Source organism: Trichomycterus rosablanca, chromosome 25, assembly GCF_030014385.1.
Source record: "Trichomycterus rosablanca isolate fTriRos1 chromosome 25, fTriRos1.hap1, whole genome shotgun sequence".
Lineage (NCBI taxonomy): Eukaryota > Metazoa > Chordata > Actinopteri > Siluriformes > Trichomycteridae > Trichomycterus > Trichomycterus rosablanca.
Genome location: NC_086012.1, coordinates 17,922,514 through 17,945,724, shown reverse-complemented (window position 1 = coordinate 17,945,724; position 23,211 = coordinate 17,922,514). Strand labels below are relative to the sequence as shown.

Sequence of the window (23,211 nt, the reverse complement as noted above, 5' to 3'; positions counted from 1 at the left end):
CAATATGTGTGTAAATAATGTGTGTGTGTATAATGTGTGTGTATAACGTGTGTGTGTGTATTTAATATGTGTGTGTACAATGTGTGTGTGTGTATATAATGTGTGTGTGTATAACGTGTGTATGTGTGTATAACATGTATAATGTGTGTGACGTGTGTATAATGTGTGTGTGTGTATATAACGTGTGTGTGTGTGTGTTTAACATGTGTGTGTGTGTGTGTATATAATGTGTGTATGTGTGTTTAACATGTATGTGTGTGTATAACGTGTGTATATAACATGTGTATAACGTGTGTATATAACGTGTGTATGATGTGTGTGTGTATAACGTGTATATAACGTGTGTATGTGTGTTTAACATGTATGTGTGTGTATAACGTGTGTATATAACATGTGTATAACGTGTGTATATAACGTGTGTATGATGTGTGTGTGTATAACGTGTATATAACGTGTGTATGTGTGTTTAACATGTATGTGTGTGTATAACGTGTGTATATAACGTGTGTATGATGTGTGTGTGTATAACGTGTATATAACGTGTGTATGTGTGTTTAACATGTATGTGTGTGTATAACGTGTGTATATAACATGTGTATAACGTGTGTATATAACGTGTGTATGATGTGTGTGTGTATAACGTGTATATAATGTGTGTATGTGTGTTTAACATGTATGTGTGTGTATAACGTGTGTATATAACATGTGTATAACGTGTGTATATAACGTGTGTATGATGTGTGTGTGTATAACGTGTATATAACGTGTGTATGTGTGTTTAACATGTATGTGTGTGTATAACGTGTGTATATAACGTGTGTATGATGTGTGTGTGTATAACGTGTATATGACGTGTGTATGTGTGTTTAACATGTATGTGTGTGTATAACGTGTGTATAACGTGTGTGTGTGTATAACGTGTGTGTATAACGTGTGTATAATGTGTGTGTGTTTAACATGTATGTGTGTGTATAACGTGTGTATATAACGTGTGTATAACGTGTGTGTGTATAACATGTGTATATAACGTGTGTATGATGTGTGTGTGTATAACGTGTATATAACGTGTGTATGTGTGTTTAACATGTATGTGTGTGTATAACGTGTGTATAACGTGTGTGTGTGTGTATAACGTGTGTACAACGTGTGTATGTGTGTTTAACATGTATGTGTGTGTATAACGTGTGTATAACGTGTGTGTGTATAACGTGTATATAACGTGTGTATGTGTGTTTAACATGTATGTGTGTGTATAACGTGTGTATGATGTGTGTGTGTATAACGTGTATATGACGTGTGTATGTGTGTTTAACATGTATGTGTGTGTATAACGTGTGTATAACGTGTGTGTGTGTATAACGTGTGTGTATAACGTGTGTATAATGTGTGTGTGTTTAACATGTATGTGTGTGTATAACGTGTGTATATAACGTGTGTATAACGTGTGTGTGTATAACATGTGTATATAACGTGTGTATGATGTGTGTGTGTATAACGTGTATATAACGTGTGTATGTGTGTTTAACATGTACAGTGTATCACAAAAGTGAGTACACCCCTCACATTTCTGCAGATATTTAAGTATATCTTTTCATGGGACAACACTGACAAAATGACACTTTGACACAATGAAAAGTAGTCTGTGTGCAGCTTATATAACAGTGTAAATTTATTCTTCCCTCAAAATAACTCAATATACAGCCATTAATGTCTAAACCACCGGCAACAAAAGTGAGTACACCCCTTAGTGAAAGTTCCTGAAGTGTCAATATTTTGTGTGGCCACCATTATTTCCCAGAACTGCCTTAACTCTCCTGGGCATGGAGTGTACCAGAGCTTCACAGGTTGCCACTGGAATGCTTTTCCACTCCTCCATGACGACATCACGGAGCTGGCGGATATTCGAGACTTTGCGCTCCTCCACCTTCCGCTTGAGGATGCCCCAAAGATGTTCTATTGGGTTTAGGTCTGGAGACATGCTTGGCCAGTCCATCACCTTTACCCTCAGCCTCTTCAATAAAGCAGTGGTCGTCTTAGAGGTGTGTTTGGGGTCATTATCATGCTGGAACACTGCCCTGCGACCCAGTTTCCGGAGGGAGGGGATCATGCTCTGCTTCAGTATTTCACAGTACATATTGGAGTTCATGTGTCCCTCAATGAAATGTAACTCCCCAACACCTGCTGCACTCATGCAGCCCCAGACCATGGCATTCCCACCACCATGCTTGACTGTAGGCATGACACACTTATCTTTGTACTCCTCACCTGATTGCCGCCACACATGCTTGAGACCATCTGAACCAAACAAATTAATCTTGGTCTCATCAGACCATAGGACATAGTTCCAGTAATCCATGTCCTTTGTTGACATGTCTTCAGCAAACTGTTTGCGGGCTTTCTTGTGTAGAGACTTCAGAAGAGGCTTCCTTCTGGGGTGACAGCCATGCAGACCAATTTGATGTAGTGTGCGGCGTATGGTCTGAGCACTGACAGGCTGACCCCCCACCTTTTCAATCTCTGCAGCAATGCTGACAGCACTCCTGCGCCTATCTTTCAAAGACAGCAGTTGGATGTGACGCTGAGCACGTGCACTCAGCTTCTTTGGACGACCAAAGCGAGGTCTGTTCTGAGTGGACCCTGCTCTTTTAAAACGCTGGATGATCTTGGCCACTGTGCTGCAGCTCAGTTTCAGGGTGTTGGCAATCTTCTTGTAGCCTTGGCCATCTTCATGTAGTGCAACAATTCGTCTTTTAAGATCCTCAGAGAGTTCTTTGCCATGAGGTGCCATGTTGGAACTTTCAGTGACCAGTATGAGAGAGTGTGAGAGCTGTACTACTAAATTGAACACACCTGCTCCCTATGCACACCTGAGACCTAGTAACACTAACAAATCACATGACATTTTGGAGGGAAAATGACAAGCAGTGCTCAATTTGGACATTTAGGGGTGTAGTCTCTTAGGGGTGTACTCACTTTTGTTGCCGGTGGTTTAGACATTAATGGCTGTATATTGAGTTATTTTGAGGGAAGAATAAATTTACACTGTTATATAAGCTGCACACAGACTACTTTTCATTGTGTCAAAGTGTCATTTTGTCAGTGTTGTCCCATGAAAAGATATACTTAAATATCTGCAGAAATGTGAGGGGTGTACTCACTTTTGTGATACACTGTATGTGTGTGTATAACGTGTGTATAACGTGTGTGTGTGTGTGTATAACGTGTGTATAACGTGTGTGTGTATGTATAACATGTATGTGTGTGTATAACGTGTGTATATAACGTGTGTATGACGTGTGTGTGTGTGTAACGTGTGTATGATGTGTGTGTGTATAACGTGTATATAACGTGTGTATGTGTGTTTAACATGTATGTGTGTGTATAACGTGTGTGTGTGTGTATAACGTGTGTATAACGTGTGTGTGTATGTATAACGTGTGTGTATTCTGCGTTTCTCTGTAGTTTGAGCTGTACGAAGTGTGTGATCGTAGGGAACGGGGGAATCCTCGCCAACAAGTCTCTGGGCCTCCGGATTGATGCGTACGACATTGTGGTGAGGTGAGTGTGTGTGTGTGTGTGGGATGTAAAGATTCCTCTTCTATACAAACATATACAAGAGCTCTGACCTGCACGGACCTCTGAAGGACCACGGTGGTATCTGGTGCCCGGTCCATGGATCGGTCTGACCTGTCCACCTTTCTTCTGTCGCTCCCATGTGTAGTTCGGATGCCTGTGTGAACACTGTAGGTGGACAGGAGTTAGCACGGGCACTTTGACTGGCACAGACTTTGACTGGGGTTTGATGCCCCACCAGACCAGAGTCTTGGCCGCCCTGCCACCCGTCACAGCATTTTAATGCATTTAATAAACCAGACGAAGAGCTGACGGTCAGACGTCTGTGCGGTCGTGGACTGTCCGCTCATTACGATTGTGTTCACAGGTTGAACAAGGCTCCGGTGAAGGGGTACACCCGGGACGTGGGTACTAAAACCACCATGAGGATCACGTACCCCGAGGGAGCGTTCAACAAGACCGAACAATACGAGAAGAACTCGCTGTTCGTCTTCTCGGCCTTCAAACCGCAGGACTTCAAATGGCTGAGACAGATGATCTACGGAGAGAAGCTGGTAAGCCACTAACAGCACTGTGACAGTATGCTGAGGGTTAAGGGCCTTGCTAAAGGGCCCAACAGTGGCAACCTGGCAGTGGTGGGGCTTGAACCAGCGACCTTTCGATTACTAGTCCAGTCCCTTTACCACATATTCACAAACATCACAAAAAGAACCTGAGTTCGAATCTCGGCTGCAGACGGTGCAGCGGACAAAATCGGGCGCTAGTCTGCCGGGTGGGAAAAGACGGGACTAAAAAAAATAAAAGTGGGCGGGGTCTTGGACGCTGCGTAAGGACCCTGGTTAGTAGACCCAGGCGCCTGTACAGAAGTGATCAGCGCGTGACTCTCCATGCGCGAGACCGACCTCACGCGCCAATCCTCCGAAGTACGGACAAATAAGAAGGGGGCACATCGGAGGGAGGGCGTGTCAGGAGACCATCAGGGTCTCCAGCGGTGGTAGAGGAACTGGCTACGACTAAACTGTGAGAAAATCTAGAAATATAATAGTAAAAAAACACAATATAGCCAAAAGTATTGGGACGCCCCTTGTAGTAAAGGTGTAATAAATCAGTTATATAAAGAAAATATGCTTTCATCTTTGTAGCAACAGTTTAGGGAAGGCCCAAAGCTCCTTCCCAGTTTCCCAAATCTTAACACACTGGTTCATGTCCCTCCTCAGACTTAACGGTATTTCATACATACCTGTCAGCAATGGGTGTGGCTACAACGGATGGCTTCGATACTCTGGGTACGTTTCTCACGTGGATCAGTTGGCGCCGTGCTCTGAATTCAGAGCGCTCACTTAACTCCGCCCCTGAAGCCTCCAGGGTCAGATTTGGAGTTGGTTTTGACCCTCTCTCTCGGCGGGGAGCGAGGGCGCATTCAGGTTTGACTGACGGGCGCTAAATTAGCCTCTTTATCGCGAGGGCCGAACGAGCGTCCTCTTATCTCCGCGCCGAGAGGAACGCTAATTTTAACAGCTCCTCCGCCGCCGCCGCGCCTCCTTATCAGCGGGAGCGCCGACGCGAGCGCTTCGTTTCCCTCTGGGCATCGCCGGAGAGGGCGACCCAAGGGCACTCTGATTTCCTTTGCTAATTGGCTGTCATGTTAATGAAGCTGCGGCGGGTCGAGGTGGCATCCGGGTGCCAGTCTGTCTTCTTTTATCTTGTTTGGTACACTGTGTGGATCAAAAGTATTCGGACGCTCACACAGTTCTAATTATTGAATTCATCTGTTTCAGCAGGAGTAATTGCTTACAAGTGTAACAACATATATATATACAGTGTATCACAAAAGTGAGTACACCCCTCACATTTCTGCAGATATTTAAGTATATCTTTTCATGGGACAACACTGACAAAATGACACTTTGACACAATGAAAAGTAGTCTGTGTGCAGCTTATATAACAGTGTAAATTTATTCTTCCCTCAAAATAACTCAATATACAGCCATTAATGTCTAAACCACCGGCAACAAAAGTGAGTACACCCCTAAGAGACTACACCCCTAAATGTCCAAATTGAGCACTGCTTGTCATTTTCCCTCCAAAATGTCATGTGACTCGTTAGTGTTACTAGGTCTCAGGTGTGCATAGGGAGCAGGTGTGTTCAATTTAGTAGTACAGCTCTCACACTCTCTCATACTGGTCACTGAAAGTTCCAACATGGCACCTCATGGCAAAGAACTCTCTGAGGACCTTAAAAGACGAATTGTTGCGCTACATGAAGATGGCCAAGGCTACAAGAAGATTGCCAACACCCTGAAACTGAGCTGCAGCACAGTGGCCAAGATCATCCAGCGTTTTAAAAGAGCAGGGTCCACTCAGAACAGACCTCGCGTTGGTCGTCCAAAGAAGCTGAGTGCACGTGCTCAGCGTCACATCCAACTGCTGTCTTTGAAAGATAGGCGCAGGAGTGCTGTCAGCATTGCTGCAGAGATTGAAAAGGTGGGGGGTCAGCCTGTCAGTGCTCAGACCATACGCCGCACACTACATCAAATTGGTCTGCATGGCTGTCACCCCAGAAGGAAGCCTCTTCTGAAGTCTCTACACAAGAAAGCCCGCAAACAGTTTGCTGAAGACATGTCAACAAAGGACATGGATTACTGGAACCATGTCCTATGGTCTGATGAGACCAAGATTAATTTGTTTGGTTCAGATGGTCTCAAGCATGTGTGGCGGCAATCAGGTGAGGAGTACAAAGATAAGTGTGTCATGCCTACAGTCAAGCATGGTGGTGGGAATGCCATGGTCTGGGGCTGCATGAGTGCAGCAGGTGTTGGGGAGTTACATTTCATTGAGGGACACATGAACTCCAATATGTACTGTGAAATACTGAAGCAGAGCATGATCCCCTCCCTCCGGAAACTGGGTCGCAGGGCAGTGTTCCAGCATGATAATGACCCCAAACACACCTCTAAGACGACCACTGCTTTATTGAAGAGGCTGAGGGTAAAGGTGATGGACTGGCCAAGCATGTCTCCAGACCTAAACCCAATAGAACATCTTTGGGGCATCCTCAAGCGGAAGGTGGAGGAGCGCAAAGTCTAGAATATCCGCCAGCTCCGTGATGTCGTCATGGAGGAGTGGAAAAGCATTCCAGTGGCAACCTGTGAAGCTCTGGTAGACTCCATGCCCAGGAGAGTTAAGGCAGTTCTGGGAAATAATGGTGGCCACACAAAATATTGACACTTCAGGAACTTTCACTAAGGGGTGTACTCACTTTTGTTGCCGGTGGTTTAGACATTAATGGCTGTATACTGAGTTATTTTGAGGGAAGAATAAATTTACACTGTTATATAAGCTGCACACAGACTACTTTTCATTGTGTCAAAGTGTCATTTTGTCAGTGTTGTCCCATGAAAAGATATACTTAAATATCTGCAGAAATGTGAGGGGTGTACTCACTTTTGTGATACACTGTATATACAGGATAGGATTTGAGTTTAGGGAAGGCCCTTTCCTTTGGCGTGGCTAATCTCCTAAAGTTAATTTGTCTCACATGGATCAGTTGGCCACTTTTATCCAAAGTGACTTACAATACTGTGACAATACATCTTTAAGACCTGAAAAGAAACTGAAGTACCTAAAGGAAACACACACAGCCAGAGGGAGAACCTACTAAACACCATAAAGCCACAAAACAGTCACGAGAAACGAACCCAGGACCCCAAAGACCACATTGGACAGACGTCTAGTGGGAAGTCTGTCAATCTGCCTGGTATCACGGTTTCAGAGAAACGGCAGGTTTGCCAACACAGGAGCCGGCAAGTCTGAGAGGGAGAAACCGTCATGTATAGGTAAACCCCCACCTGGAGCGGATTAACGCTCAGCAGGAGCGATCAAGAGAAACTGACACATCGATCATGTGCGCCTCCGTGCCCCCTCTGCCAGCCACAATGGCAAAGCAGAAGGACCCGATTCTGAATTCTTACTGTGCAGCTCTGAGCTTTGACCCCCTTGAGGCCAAGATCGACAGTGCAGACAGTGCAGAGGACAAAATCAGCAACTAGTCTGCTAAGTGGGTGCTCACAAGTGTAATAAATGAATTAGAAACTGGATAGGAGATGAGTTTAGGGAAGGCCCTTTCCTTCCTTTCGTTCTAGCATGACTAACCTGTCAGCGATGGGCGTGGCTAATCTCCTAAAGTTGTTTTGTCTCATGCTGATTAGTTGCCGCCGTAATCTGTAAAGCATCGCCTTGAATTCAGAGCGCTGACTTAACTCCGCTCCGGAAGCCTTGAGGGTGCTTGGATATAAGTTTAGGGAAGGCCCTTTCCATTGGCCTGCACTTGACCTGCACATATGGTGTCATATTTTGGCAGAACGGGCACAAATTCCCATACGCAGACCTACTTTAAAGCTCTGTGAGAAGCTTCTCAGAGGAGAGATCACACCGAGGTCGCAGTCACGTGTCCGAATACTTTCGGGCACACAGTGTAGCTTTGTTATCCTATTGTTGGTCCGTAGGCGCGTCTCCGGCCCCTCCCTCCCGTACGTTCAGCGCAGCACTTCAAAGCGGCGCGACTTTAAAGCGGCGACGGAGCAGGAATTTTTACAGGGCGACATTCGCCCGGCGTCGGTTCGTTTGATCACCGCTCCTCGATGTTAAAGAGTCCAGAACGTTTCGCTAATAACGGACGCAGGAACGTGTGCAGATAGTCGATCTGCTCGATCTCCTTGATCTTTTTTAGTGCCCCGAGTTTGTTTGTGTTTGGTTTATGTTTTTTTTGGCTAAATTAGGGTTCATGAAAAGCCCCGAAATCAGATACCGTCAGTCCTGGAGCGGCTGTTCCAGATAATCACCCCATCGCAATTATTTCAGCTAATTGTGATGATCTCTGATGACCTCGGCGATTTACGTTCCACGGTCCTACGCTTACACGCATCGGCCCACGCCGGGTTCGTTATGGATCGCTTAATTAGCTGAGAGGGGAAATCGCCCGCGTTAACCGTTAAGTGACATCAAAACTATGAACATCTCTGAGCTACATTTTAAAGAGAGCCGGAAATCTGTATCTAGACATTTGTCTAAATTTGTGCTCAGGGTTTCTTTTCTCCAACCTGGACAGGGTCGTAGTGGGTGTGGTGCCACCTGGGTCTGCTAAACACTGGGTGCAATGAATGGAGCATCAGATCCTTCCACCAAACGGCAGTTCAGAACAGTCGACGTCTCCTGATCATCTTTAAAACGTGAAAAGAAACCGAAGTACCTAAAGGAAACACACACAGCCAGAGGAAGAACCTACTAAACTCCATAAAGACACAAAACAGTCACGAGAAACAAACCCAGGACCCCAAAGACCACATTGGACAGACGTTTAGTGGGAAGGTTTCAGAGAAACGGCAGGTTTGCCAACACAGGAGCTGGCAAGTCTGAGAGGTAGAAACCATCATGTATAGGAAAACTCCCACCTGGAGCGAATTAACGTTCAGCAGGAGCAATCATTAGAAACTGACACGTCGATCATCTGCGCCTCTGTGCCCCCTCTGCCAGCCACAATGGCAGTGCAGAAGGACACGATTCTGAATTCTGACTGTGCAGCTCTGAGCTTTGACCCCACCGTTGGACCCCTGAGCAAAACCCGACTGTTATTATCTGCAGCTTTGCATAAATGTGCCCTCTAAATGCAGTAAACGGACTCCTTAAATAGATGGAACGCTTCACGAGGAACATGATGGACCTGCTGCACTGCATCAAGTTCGACAAATAAAAGGCAAATCTGATCTCTCAGACTTTTGTAGTCGAACTGATGAAAGCATTTAGCCACGCCCGGCCGGCTCCGTTCCCAAACGTGACTTTTCACATCAGCAGCTTTGATGAGCGCTCCACCGTCCCGAACACAGCCCCCTGTTTCTCGTGATGCATTGTCTAATCAACAAAAGCGCATCTGGTCCGATGCTACGTTCACCCGTGGACACGGAGCGCTCAGACGCCGCTCATGGTGAACGCTACAGATGTCCCCAATCCCCACCCTGCAGATGTCTGCTTGAAAGGGTTTCGGTCTTACCAATCAGGCTGGATCTTCTCAAGCGCCGCGCGTCCTCCGAGACGCTTCCTAATCTGTTTCAGCTCCGAGAGGTGCCGTGTCGCGACCCAGTCCTGCTTAATATTACGTTTAAAAGAGATGTCAGGTGCTAAAATCGAGTGGGAAATTATGCGACATTAAATGACGGCGCTGATGATTTAAATCCATCGTGCATTTTTTTTACTTTAATCCCCAGATCCTCAGAACCCCACGCCCCCTCGCCCACACACTTTCTCTAACGTGACTTTGATCAGAGGCCGCTGAAGCTTTGAAGTGACGGGTTTAAGAGCTGCTTTTGTATCTCGTGGATCCACGACAGATAGAAAGAATGCGAGTCTTTTCACCGGCCGGCGCTGTGATCTGGCGCGGGAGCTCTGCCGACGGCTTACGCAACTCCGAACACTCACGCCCAGATTGTATACACTGATCAGCCATAACATTAAAACCACCTCCTTGTTTCTACACTCACTGTCCATTTTATCAGCTCAACTTACCATATAGAAGCACTTTGTAGTTCTACAATTACTGACTGTTGTCCATCTGTTTCTCTGCATGCTTTGTTACCCCCTTTCATGCTGTTCTTCAATGGTCAGGACCCCCACAGGACCACCACAGAGCAGGTATTATTTAGGTGGTGGATCATTCTCAGCACTGCAGTGACACTGACATGGTGGTGGTGTGTTAGTGTGTGTTGTGCTGGTATGAGTGGATCAGAGTTTTTAAATACCGTGTCCACTCACTGTCCACTCCTACCTAGTCCGTCCACCTTGTAGGCTGGATATTTTTGGTTGGTGGACCGGAAACGGTGACCGTTTAAGGCCACGGACATTCAGCAGTGGTTTCTGATCTTGCCCTACACATATAGGGTTTCCTTCAGAGTCTCGTTCTGAGTCCTTTCACAATATTGTGGACAATAGATGGTGAAAGACCTGAGCATTTTGTGGATTTGTTTTTTATACCCAGTTCACCTCCTCACTGTGGAACGTTTTAAAACAGTGAAGCTTAAATATTCTTTGATCTCTCTTTACGTTTGCATCATTTCTTAACAACGTTAATGAGTAAAAACATCAGGAATTTTTCGTCGTTCTTCTTTTATCAGATAAATAAAGGATTCATAAGAGATTTAACCCAGAACAGATTCTTTTGGACAGTGTGTGTCGCACTGCAATTTATTTTTCATTTAACTTCTAATTTAAGCAGAACAGATTCTTATTTACGAGAGCGGCCTGGCGAGGAGCAAAAAGAAAATACATCAGATAAGCAACGACCAGCAAATCTGAACCAGGACGATGGAACAGAGGGAAGAGATTAAAGTGACAAATAGCATATGAATCAGAACACGGATCCACGGCGATTATCAAAGTTTTTATTAAGAGAACGAATCGAATTCTGAGGTGGAACTGGACCTGAAGAGACCCTGATCATGTAGAGGCAGTTACAGTCATGATATCACAGACCGGGACGTGGGTTTATCCGGCCCTGCTCGAGCTCTGCGTGAATAATGGCATTTTTCTCCGCGGCTTCGGTCACGGATTTGCAAGTCGTCCAAACAGTTTCCTCGGCGCGTACGAGCCAGTTGTTCCATCATGTGACACGCTAAACTGTATTCTAATATTTTATGAAAACAGCGGGCACGAGTTCTTATAGAATCTTGTTGTCCCGAATACCACGATCATCGGTGCGTTCAGTGTAACAGCACTGGGAAACGTCTCACTGTGTGTGTGTGTGTGTGTGTGTTTACTCGCATCATCCGCCTGTCAGACCTTCCCTAAAAGCATTTTAATGAAAAATTCGGCTTGACTTCTGATTACAGTGCTTACAGATGGCCCGGGCTCCGGAGGCTTTGAGGTTCGAGTCGCCGCTCTCGGTATTTCAAAAGGACTTTTTTTTGGTCCTTAACGTTTCTCACGTTTTTCTCTTCTCGTGGGCTAATCACTACCACGCAGAGTTAGCGCAGATCTGGCATTCTCTGCCGACGGGTCTGAAACCAGAGGACTCGGCGGGACGAACCGGAGAGATAACGAGCAGGAACCGAGCTTCTCCAGAGGAACCTTCCTCTCTCCTCTCTCTTAATCCCCGGCCTTTATGTCCTCACCTTTATCTTTTTCTGTACAGTCGACCCTTGAGTTACGAACGGTTTACCATACGAACATTTTGGGTTATGAACGGTCTTTTTCAACTTAACGTACGAACAAATTTCGGATTACAAACCGAAATTCGCGAAACACGTGACGTCACGAACACGTTCACTCCGACCGTCTCTCTCTATATATATACAGTGAGCGAAGATTCGGACAGCGGACGGCGTTTTTTTCGGTATTTTCTTTATATTTCATAAAATTCAATATTAAAATGGCCAAAAAGAAGCTGCAGAGAAAGTGTAGTTGTGTTGTATAATTACTCCTGCCAGTAGGTGTCACTGTGTATCAGACAGAGGGGACAGTGAGTGAGAGAGAAGAAGGAAATCGGCTCAGTAAAGTATCTTTCTTTCGTGTAATTACACCTACAGAATACAACACTACTGAAATAAAGAAGGAAATAATAGAGAAATATGAGAGTTATTGTTGTTTCTGGTAGATACATTTTATAAATAAAAGAAGGAAATGTATTATGGTGTATGGTGCAGCTCACGTACTGTACTGAAATGTGATGTGTGTTTATGTACAGTACAGTACCACTGTGTATTGTTGTTTATTATTATTTATTACAGGAATGTCTATTCTATCATTTAAGATTAAGGGAGAATACTTAATACTTAATAATTAAGGATAAAAACCTGAACATTTGCCGTTCAGTTGGCGTCTGTTTAAAATCAAAGTTTCTACCCAAACCAGAATAAATTTCAAATAATAAATTTAGTTTAAAATAAAGGTCGAATGCTTGTTCATGACACAGAACGTCCGTAGCTCTTTTATTTGAAGCCGCAGCTGCTACGATCAGAACTGCGTATCAGGATGATTTTTTTCCGTGTTTACACCAGACTTGCTCTCTGTTGATGTCGGGAGAAAGCGTGGCTCTGTTTACTCTATAATCTCCCGAATAAAGTGACTCACAAAGCGTCTCCACAATGCAGCACAGACGTGGAATCGAGGAGCAATCAGAAGGAGACGGGTTCGATCTGAGCTGTTCCGCTTTTTTACCAGACATGTTTCTCCTTTGACGTCCACATTCCATCCTGCGCCGGCTGAGCCGAGCTTCGTTAAACTCTCCGCTTGTTTACCTTTGGTACGTTTCGTGCGCTGTTAGATAGTAGATCCGCTGGAAGTGGGGTCATCTTGAAACATTTCATTAATCAGGTATTTTCGACCTGTCGTCCCCTAAACCAGAAGCAGTGAAGCTGACTGGAATCAGATCCGCGGCGTTAACGTAAGAACGGTCGAATGCGGCTTCTGCTTCTTATTCGTGTTTAATGAGAGGCACATGAGCAGATGGAGATGTGACAAGTGGATTCGACCCTCAGAGCTACTTGTGGGTGGTCTTGAGTCGAGCACACACCTACTTTACTACAGTTTAAATCATTAAATACGTTTATTTCTAAGTGGAATTGTTTTTTTAAAGGGTTGCTGTGCGATTCCTGATGGTTGCTGGGGTGTTGCTAGGTGGTTGGTATGGTACCAGAGTTGATTGTGAGGGTGTTGCCAGCAGGTTAATATTGTGTTGTTGGTGCTATTGTAACCGATGGTAAACCAGGAGGTTGTCAAAGTGATCTTAAATGGCTGTCAGGATGTTTCTAGGTGGTTTCTATAGAATCTGATAGTTGCTGGGTGGTTTTAAGGTTGTGCTTAATCCATAGTAAACAATGGCACAGCCGGATCAAAGCATATCGTGTGAATGCAGCCAAGCTGGGTGAAATAAATATAAATCTTATGGAACATTTATCTGGGGATCCAGGGCAAATGCATGGACGTGATTGGCTAGTGTTCCAGAGGATGACCAAAACAGCCTAACCGTTGGGAGGTGCACTTGCCACCGCGCTCTCAGTGCCAGTCACAAGCCCGGATCTAAATAGTAGGACTGGGTTATTAAGGGTGTCCGATGTAAAGACACCCTCGTCTGCACCTCCACGCCCCATCTGCCGGCCATATTTGGGAAAGCAGAAGGACTTGATACCATAATTGAGCCCCCCCAGATGACGTGAACCCCGTTACCTTTGATCTCGCTACCGAACGGCCGTGATCCTGACTCGCCCATTTAGTCGTGTTTAGTCCTACAATCAGTCCTCAAACACAAGTCTGGTACGAGGACCAGATCTACTGTGGCGACGCCGAAATACAGGAGCAGCCAAAAAAAAAAAAAAGGCCTCCTGGGTTCCCGTCTGGTTCTTAAACAACCTGAGAGCCGTCAAGAGCACAAAGTGCTGGATGCTTTAAATTCTTCTAAACAAAAGAAAACCCATCAAAGTATCCAGAGAAGGTGGGAGCAGGAACCAGGAGCAGGATCTCCGTTACATGAACCTGACCTGTTTCGGATGAGCGCCCCTCCAGCTGCGCCCGTCCACGTCCACTACAGGCACAGCCTTTATCCCGGAGAGCTCTGGACACACCTGAGCGCCCTCGGCTCGCTGCCCCTCTGACACCGCCGGGAGGTTTATTTTGTCGGTGGTGGCAGCCAGATAAAATCACGGCGACCCAGGAATCGGGAGCACGTGTGTTCCACCGGCGCGCCAGCCGAGCCTATTATGGGCAGATTGGCGCTAACCGCTATAAAAACAGTTCGTCTGAATTTAACAACGTTCCTCCGGCTACACCGAGCCACAACACACCGACCCCAAAGATAAACAGGAAGCCGACGGGAGCGGCGCTGCGGTCGGGCGGCGTGAATCTCAGAGCCTCTTCCAAACCAGACTGAAACCTACAATTACAAACCTACTGTACATTACAAAGGTGTGGGCAGAAGTATGTGGACGCCCCTCCTGATTATCAAGTCGAGGTGTTTCTTTTTCTCATTTACTCTGCAGCCCAGCAGTTAGGGTACTGGACTAGTAATCAAAAGGTTGCTGGTTGAAGCCTCACCACTGCCAGGTTGCCACTGTTGGGCCCTTGAGCAAGGCCCTTAACACACAATTGCTTAGACAGTACATACTGTCAAACATGTAAATGCCAGTATGTCTTTTTGCTGCTCCAGTATTCAGAGGTCACTACAGCGCATACCAGGGTTGCCCAACCCCCCATGGGGACGTTAGCCAATCGTGCCGATAGCACCGCTGAGATTCGAACCCCAGAACCATGCAACTCAGCAGTATCTGACTAGCTTAGCTCGTGCCAGTCTGTTGATTTTTCTAAATGATTGAATGAGTGAGTGGCAAGAGTGTAATGCCCTGTGACAGACTGGTACTGGTATACCCAGCCTGTACCCGGTGTTTTCGGTACCCATATTGACCTGACAGTCGGACAGCACTCGCGACTCCAGAAAAGCAAGGCTAATGAACCGAAACGTTCTGCTAAGAATCTATATACACATACTGGCACTGCCTGGCATTACCAAAGTATATTTTGAGTCTGGTTTTACTCCTTACATCAAGCTGCTTCACAACCATTTCTATTGTTCTTGGATCTAAATTCAAGTCTCGGATGGGCCCGGATACCCGGTGCTTGGTTCTGTGTACGTGTAGCTCATATAGGATGATGCCCTTGATTTTTTTTTTTTTTTTTTACCACTTTGGCGCCTAGGATGCCAGCGCAGCCACACTCCACAAACAAGGTTATGTGGTCTCGGGTATGACATCATGATATTGGATCTCGCTGGTACGGGACGACTTGCTCTCAGATCTCTGTTGGCTCCCTAATGCACGTTATTAAGATGCTAGGTGGCGTTTCTGCTCTTATGTGGTTGGATCAAGTGCTCAACCTCTCTGAGGTCATGCTGGTATATTTTGTCCATTATGGCCAGCAGTGACATCACAAACCACCTCACCCTACCAACTGGTGCAGCCCGTCTCAGTCCGAACGGATAAAGTAAGCTGGCATCATATGCTAGCAGAAAATCAGCCCGGGTTAAGAGAAAGCAGGTTGCCAAGAGAGGAGCTGGCAATTCTGTGAGACAGAAACGGTAGTAAATAGAAGCACTTTCACCTGGAGCGGATTACCATTCAGTTTAAAGGAACCAACACATCAATTGTCTGCACCTCCACGCCCCATTTTTGGAAAAGCAGAAGGACTTGATACCATAATCAAGGCCCCCATCTGATCACCCCCACTCCCCACATCCATTTTAAGTGCACAGTAGTCATGTTTAGTCCTACAGTCAGTCCTGGATTGATACCCTGCCCTCTCTTCGGCCCTGTGTGCAGGTCGTGTGCTGTGTGTACGTTCAGACACTTTAGCCTACGCCTGGGTTTATCTACCAGTGACCAGAAATACACGCTAAACTCGTCCATCCACACGCCCATACGTTCAGATCTGAGCCTGGTCATCGCTGAGCCGCTGATATATAAATTAAGACCCTGATTGATAATTGATAGACCCTGACCACAGTGCCGTCCACCCGGTCACCTTTAAATTTTTTCCAGCTGAAAGGAGAGACCAGGAATTTCTGCCAAGCTTGAGGGGGGGCGTCCAATAAATTATGATTAGCCGTTACCCCCGGACACAGACCGTCCATAAATCTCTGAGACGTAGCTAACCGTGGCTGTATGTGGACACCTGAATGACCGATAGCGCTGCAGGGGATTCGAACCCTCCATCCCAGCTAGCAAAACTTACTTGCCGGCCCGTACGGCGTGTCGTTTGTATGTGGTGATTTAACCCCGGGCAGCCACGCTTGAACCTTGCTCCAAGTCGGCGAGGCCTCTCTCTCACCTGCTGTTTTATTAGCCGGATCACTTACACGGCCCGCGTCCGCGGAGAGATCCGCTCGTTAGCTGCCAGCACTGGAAGCGTACCGCGGTCCGGAGGGGTGGCTAGGCGGTCACGCCGGGGCCGTCTGTAAAAGGTGTGTTTGGACCATAGCCAGCGGGACCGGAGAGGGACTTTGTTTAGAAGGGCCGCGTCTGACTGTGCCGGGGACGTAACATGAACCAGGACCCTGACCGGGGTCCAGCTGTCAGAGAGGAAGTCAAAGTATTTAAACACAACTGATGGAATGTTGGTCCAGCTCGGCTACGCCGCGTCTGTACCGGCACTTTATTACAGTGTTCCGACCTGGAGACGCTCACATTTACTCCACATTTCATCCCGTTGAAGGACAGATCGTACAGCGGCTGAGGGGGTTTTTGGCGATCGTCGAGTTTTGAGGGGTTTCGCTCTGATATATCTCGTCTATCTGCTAACTGCCGTGTTTTGGGCTAAATATACGAGGGTTCTTCAAATAGTTTCTGCACTTTTATTAACTCAAACAAATTCCATCACTTTTCTACATCGTCACCTTCCGATGCATTTTTCCAGCATCGTACCGACTTTTTAATGCCGTCATATGAAAATCTTCCCCTTAAAGCATCTTTGAGCATCCAAAAAGGTGGAAATCAGATGGAGCTAAATCCCGACTATAAGCGTCTCTCGGTCTCTCAGACACGACCGATTCCTACAGAAGATCAAAAACAACTGAACAGCTTCATTCTGTTTGTCTGTAGGACCTCACATGTATCAGTAGGTCTGTAGAACACAGAGGAACTTGGTGAAACTGTATTAAAGCGGGTGAAGGTCCAAAAAAGGGTCACAGAGAAAAATAATAATAAATTAAACAAATTTTAACAGACACATGAAAAAATGAACTTGTACACCATACATCTTGTAAACCACAGTGGGACCAGATCGCCACCGCTTTTATTCATTAATTTAATATCATTTTGTAATGAATTTGATGTGTCGCGGTAAAAATCACAGACAAAATGTGGGTCCTTCCTTAGCGGACCTGGAATAACCCCTAACGCATCACGGGATGCGCCGACTCCTGGGCCGTTTTTTGGGGCCGTTAGCAGGAAAGGAATGCACGTGGACCTCCCAGAGGAATCCTGTCGTGCCTGAGTGATTGTAAAGGAATCGCTCTGTGACTTCCTGTGTGATCCATCTTCAAACGAGCCAACTCTCATTTTGCCAAACAGCCCCGGGGGTCAGATTTCAGATGCCATGGCCGGGCGTTTACGCGCTCTGTTGTGCCGGGTGCTTTTTATAGCGCTGGCGGAGGACCTGGCGTTCCAGATAAACCAGGAAACAATAGGAGTGCAGCGTAGATGATTCTACTGAGGTTGTGCTGAATGTGACGGGGTTTATTTTCCCTCTGAACGTGCTAATACACCTGCTGGATGTTGGTGCATTCCTGACTTTGTGCCACGCCGCCTCTTAAACACAAACGCCCGTGTTGACAGGAGACGATGCGTTCTTGCCGTGGCTTGCACCCGGGCGGCCTTTTCTTCCCTCCCTCGACCTTCAAAGCCGTTTGTGTTGCTCAATGGCTGTTCCCATTATTTGACAATATCAAAGGCAGCGTCTCCGTATTTGAACAGGTGACTCCCATTAAATCCGATGACCCAGCTGGCGCTCGGCCAACGGCGTTGGCAGCTCCGCGGCCTGATGTATCTCGCCACCGAGTTGTCGATTGAATAATCGCTGGGCCGCGATTCCTGTGAGTGATCGGTATCGACCCGAGGGGGGGCGCCGCGGATCCCCGAACACCCGTAGAGATCAGGATCTCATACGCTCCGTTTCCTGCCGGCCTGTCCGGCGCGCCTGTGCCGCCTCGTTTTTAATTTTTAATGAAATCCGTACCTGCGATCGGCCCCCGGTCACGTTCTTAAGCGCCATCAATATGCACGGATGGCGTGCTGGACGTTTCTGCTCATGTTTATGGAATGATTTCATGTATTGAAGTTTCGTTTAAGAATTCCTCCCGCCGTGCAGAGTGAAGGTGATGATCGCTGCCTCGGCCTCTAATACAAACCCGACCGAGCGTGACGACTTTCTGTTTTCCACTTTTCAGCGGAGTACAGAGGGCTACTGGAAGTCCGTGCCCAATTCTCTGCCCAAAAAACCCTCTGAGCTGCGAATCCTCAACCCGTACTTCTTCCAGGAGTCGGCCTTCAAGCTCATCGGCCTGCCACTGAACAACGGCCTGATGGGTAAAGGGGTAAGTGCCAATACAATATTAGTATTTAGAATCACCAATCACCCGATCATAACGTTCATACCCTACAAACTGACATCAAACCAACTGGGTGTCATATTTAACACCTTTAATCTTGTACCTACATGCCGTACCTGTCAGTTTCACTGCAGCACACACTAGTACATAAAATATTATCTTAAAATGTAAATATTACAAATATTTGATGATACTACATTTATTATTGAGCAATAAATTGTTGAGCTATAAATAGATTCGGGTCCCAAGATTTCAGGTACAGGGACTGAACAGAATCAAAATAAAATATAAATAAAATATATAGGTTATAAGACACTCTCAAGAAATTCACTAGGTGGAACCGGGACCACATCAGCAAGCCAGCTACTCAGTCCACCGATGGACTGACACGGTCATGGCCCCAATGCTTCTCTCCTAAAACTAGACTGGAAAAGGCAGGAGACCAAAGAGTCGAATATAGGAATCGTTTAAAGAGTCGATTCTGGTTTAAGATTCAAAGCTTCCTGAGAATGCAGGATGAGCATTTTAACCGACAACTGACTAGCTTATAGCGTCTCATAAAGTGTCATTAATTATATTATAATTATTCATTATAAGCTTCATTAATTATAAACAAGGCGGCACGGTGGCTTAGTGGGTAGCACTGTCGCCTCACAGCAAGAAGGTCCTGGGTTTGATCCCCAGGTGGGCCGGTAGGGGTACTTTCTGTGTGGAGTTTGCATGTTCTCCCCGTGTCTGCGTGGGTTTCCTCCGGGAGCTCCGGTTTCCTCCCACAGTCCAAAAACATGCAGTCAGGTTAATTGGAGACACTGAATTGAACGGGTGAATGTGTGTGTGTAACAGAAACGTAAACAGTGAAAACGTAGTGAAGGTAGTTAAAACAAAACATGATCATGAATTTTTTTGTTTTTTCACTGACATTTTTTATTTTATATTTATAAACCGTTTTATCCTGGTCAGGGTCTCTACGGATTCAGTTCCATCAGGAACCACCCTGGACAGGCTGCAAATCCATCACAAGGCTTCAGCCAAAGATGCAGATAATTTTGATTGCGTAGCACCGCTGAGATTTGAACCCATATCACAACAGTAGTGGGCTAGAATAAAGATAGATTATTATTTATCCGAACTTTAAAAGATTGTATTGATCATTTACTTACAATAAAGTCTATCAACCCGAGCTGTAAAGAAGTTAGAGCTACAAGGCGACCCGCTCCTTAAAAGTAATTTTATGGAAATGGGGGTCACAGGAAGCCTTGGGCACATGTTTCCTCAAATGGATGGTAATTACCGTGAAGGTGACCACAGATCAAAGACAGCATGGCTAATCCCGCCGATAGCGGCGGCTCGAGCGCCAAACCGGGTCTGAAGCCAGATTTAATTCTAGGAAGAATAAAACAAGAACGTGTTGCTTTTCCGGCTGGGCTGAAGAACTCGTCAGCTTTAGATCGGCGGAGGGCGGCTCATAATAAATAAAATAAAATAAAAAATAAAAAAATAGCAATCATGATGCTACAGGATAACCTACGGTTAGCGAGAGGTCCAGACCCCCGATCTACTCTTCTAAATAAAAACATCAATAACTACATGAGTCTCGGCGCAAACCGGTGCTTTATACGGCGCTCGACTTGAGCGTAAAACCTGATCAGCGTGTGAATCTGAGCTGAATCTGCATCGGTGTGGAATAGCATCAGATCCAGGGTTACAGCTCCACATGTATCTGTGTTTGTCTGGATTCTCCTCCCTGTTTCACACTTGAACTTGTGTTCCAGCTCGAGCTTCTGAGAAATGGTGAGAATCAGAATCAGCTTCTCCCAGAGTCTAAAACGCTTCTGGTTCAGAATAAAGCTTAACGTGGTTTAATGTAGTAAAAGAAGGAGACAGGAGCACTAAACTTCTCTTCATTATTACTGCTCATAAGTTCCTCCACTAATCACATTCCTCACTCGCTGTTTTACTACAATAAGTCACGCTAAGCTTTTTTCTGTACGGCCTGAGTCGCTTTTATTCAACATATCAAACAGTTCGTCTCATTGGAGGAGCTTTAATGTCTCAAACAAAATCACTCATGATCGAACAGAGAGGGTGTCGCAGATTTTGCTTTGACTTGTTTACGACGGGCTTCAGGAAATCGGTTGGATATTTAGGGTTGAACCGTCTGCATCGTGACTTTCTGTCCTCGGTCTCCATCTCGAGCTGTCGGGATTGTAGACCATGTATGTTCAAGTGAAGGTCTGCAGTTGTGTACGTCTGGCTCGGATCCCCATTCCACAGATTTCTCCATCGATAAACACACACATTTTTCCCATTAGGAACATACTCTTCAGGGGGGGTCCGGGACTCTCATCTCGACTGGACTGGCATGTTAAAGAAAGCAGAATGTTTACGGCTACAAATAAATCCTCACCTGAGAACACGGGGAACGTCACACGTCACCTCACACACCTCAGGAAATGAGATTTTGGGAGAGGAAAGACCACAGGCGGTGACGGGGCGGCCGGTTCACGTCTGCAGACACCCTCAGACGGGTCTGATAAAGCCGTCAGATCGACGTGTGAAGACGGGCGTTCGGAATGGATTGAGTTTGACCACCTCGTGAAGATCGCTGCCCTCTTTGAACTGGAGGAACATGTGCGGAGCATGTGGGGCTTGCCCCCTCCCCACCCCCCTCCATCCCGAATCACAAATCACAGGCCCCTTAGGGTGTATGGGTAGGAGGGAAGCTGTGCCATACGGTACTGATCAGGACGGGACACACTTAGACACATCCTTCCCCTTTCTGAGCCCTCTTAACACTCACCTGTTGGGGGTGGGCGCGCTGCCCGAATCCTGCCGCTGCTCAGTGTGTGTGTGTGTGTGTGTGTGTGGCCCTGTACAAACCAGACCCCAGGCTGCTCCAGGCTAATGATTCGGAATGGTTAGCCGCCCCTGGGAGACGAGGAAGCGGAGGCCTGCTTTCTGAAATTGGCATGTCATGTGTGTGTGTGTGTGGGGGGGGTGTTTAAGCAAATTGGAAATCACATGCTGTTCAGGATGAGTTAACCATCGCTGGCGTGAACAAAGCCAGCCTCTCGCATGCACTCAGCCACCCCGTGTCGGGGATGCGGGGGGCTGGGACGGGACGGGCGGAGGAGCCGCTGATCGGTTCTAACCGACCTCTTGTAGCTTATCATCACTCGTTTTGGGAACGAGCGAAGCTTCGCACCGTCGTGATGAGGGTTCAATTTAATCTAAGGTAAATGAAGCAGCTCTTCTTGATCTTCAGTCCATGGTACAAGTGCTGAAAAGTGCTTTTTAACACCAGCTAAGCCAGAATAAAGTCCTGAGAACACCCTGACGCCCCAGTCAAGCACACAGATGCTAACGGCTAACGTCTTAAAGAATCTGTTCATATATTATTGATACTGAGCATAAATAGACTCATCTAGCGCCACTTAAGATGTTCATATATTCACTTTATGTTGGTCATGTTTCCGGAAGGAACCCCACACAGACATGGGGAGAACGGGCGCTCGGGTGATGCAGCTAATGCGCTAGCACACCTACGGAGTGTCGGAACTCACAAGTTTGAATCTCAACAGAGCTGCCGACCAGCCCTGCACCCACACAAACACAACTGGTCGTCTTTGAGGGAGGGAAGGTCGGACAGGCTCTCTGTACGCGATACGGCTCTTTGTTAGGACCCAACACTGGCAGGTGGGGGGGGGTTTGTCGCATATGGTGGAAAAAAGAAGATTGAGAGATGTCATTAAAGATGACAATCAACCATTAAAGAGTAGTTAACCATTTAAAAACACTTATTTAAAGTTTGTGCTTCTTAACGTAGGAACTCGTGGTTGTTTTTACAGAACATTCCCACTCTGGGCACCGTGGCGATAACGATGGCACTTCACAACTGCGACGAGGTGGACGTGGCCGGGTTCGGCTACGACTTGAGCACCCCTCAAGCACCCTTGCACTACTACGAGTCTGTTAAAATGTCTGCCATCAAAGAGGTACGTTCATTAGGAGGAACTTCCTTTCATTAGATTCCGCTCTGATATTTAAATCCAGTTAAATGTTCAGCACGCTCCTGCTGGAACTAAAAAAGCAGTTAAATAAGTGAATGTTTGGGTTCAGATTTAATGAATCACTTTGGATGCTCAAGGAATCGATTCTTTTTAAACCTTTAAACCTTTAAATGAAACCCCAAACCCGTGTTTAAGAAAGCTCACGTTCCTTAGGTTTAGTGAAACAGAGAACTTCCCTCCTGGATCTGCTCCGTTCGGGTCATGGCAGACAGCCCAACAACACAGTCAGGAGGTTCAGAGCATCAGTGTGAAGGTTCCTCCCACGTAGTCCCAAAGTCCCTCAGAGGAACCTGAGGCTCTGGTTTCAGCCGTCAGATCCCAAAACCCCTGAGTTCCACCTATGTGGGCTTCGTGGGTTCAGACCCACCAGGCGCCCTGCTTTCTAATGGGAATCCTGACCTCCTTTTGTCTTTGTTTGGATGGTCTGG

The 23,211-nt window shown here is 46.4% G+C and overlaps 1 protein-coding gene across 5 annotated transcripts in view; it reads left to right on the top strand.

Annotated features, from left to right (window-relative positions):
* st3gal3b (ST3 beta-galactoside alpha-2,3-sialyltransferase 3b) overlaps nt 1–23,211 on the top strand; it is a 54,254-nt gene that overhangs the window by 27,563 nt on the left and 3,480 nt on the right. For all 5 annotated transcript variants that reach the window (XM_062987553.1, XM_062987551.1, XM_062987552.1 and 2 more), the window contains 4 exons: nt 3,463–3,558; nt 3,941–4,127; nt 18,552–18,698; nt 22,562–22,708. In XM_062987553.1, the coding sequence (XP_062843623.1) occupies nt 3,463–3,558; nt 3,941–4,127; nt 18,552–18,698; nt 22,562–22,708 (577 nt within the window). The remainder of the gene's footprint in view (nt 1–3,462; nt 3,559–3,940; nt 4,128–18,551; nt 18,699–22,561; nt 22,709–23,211) is intronic.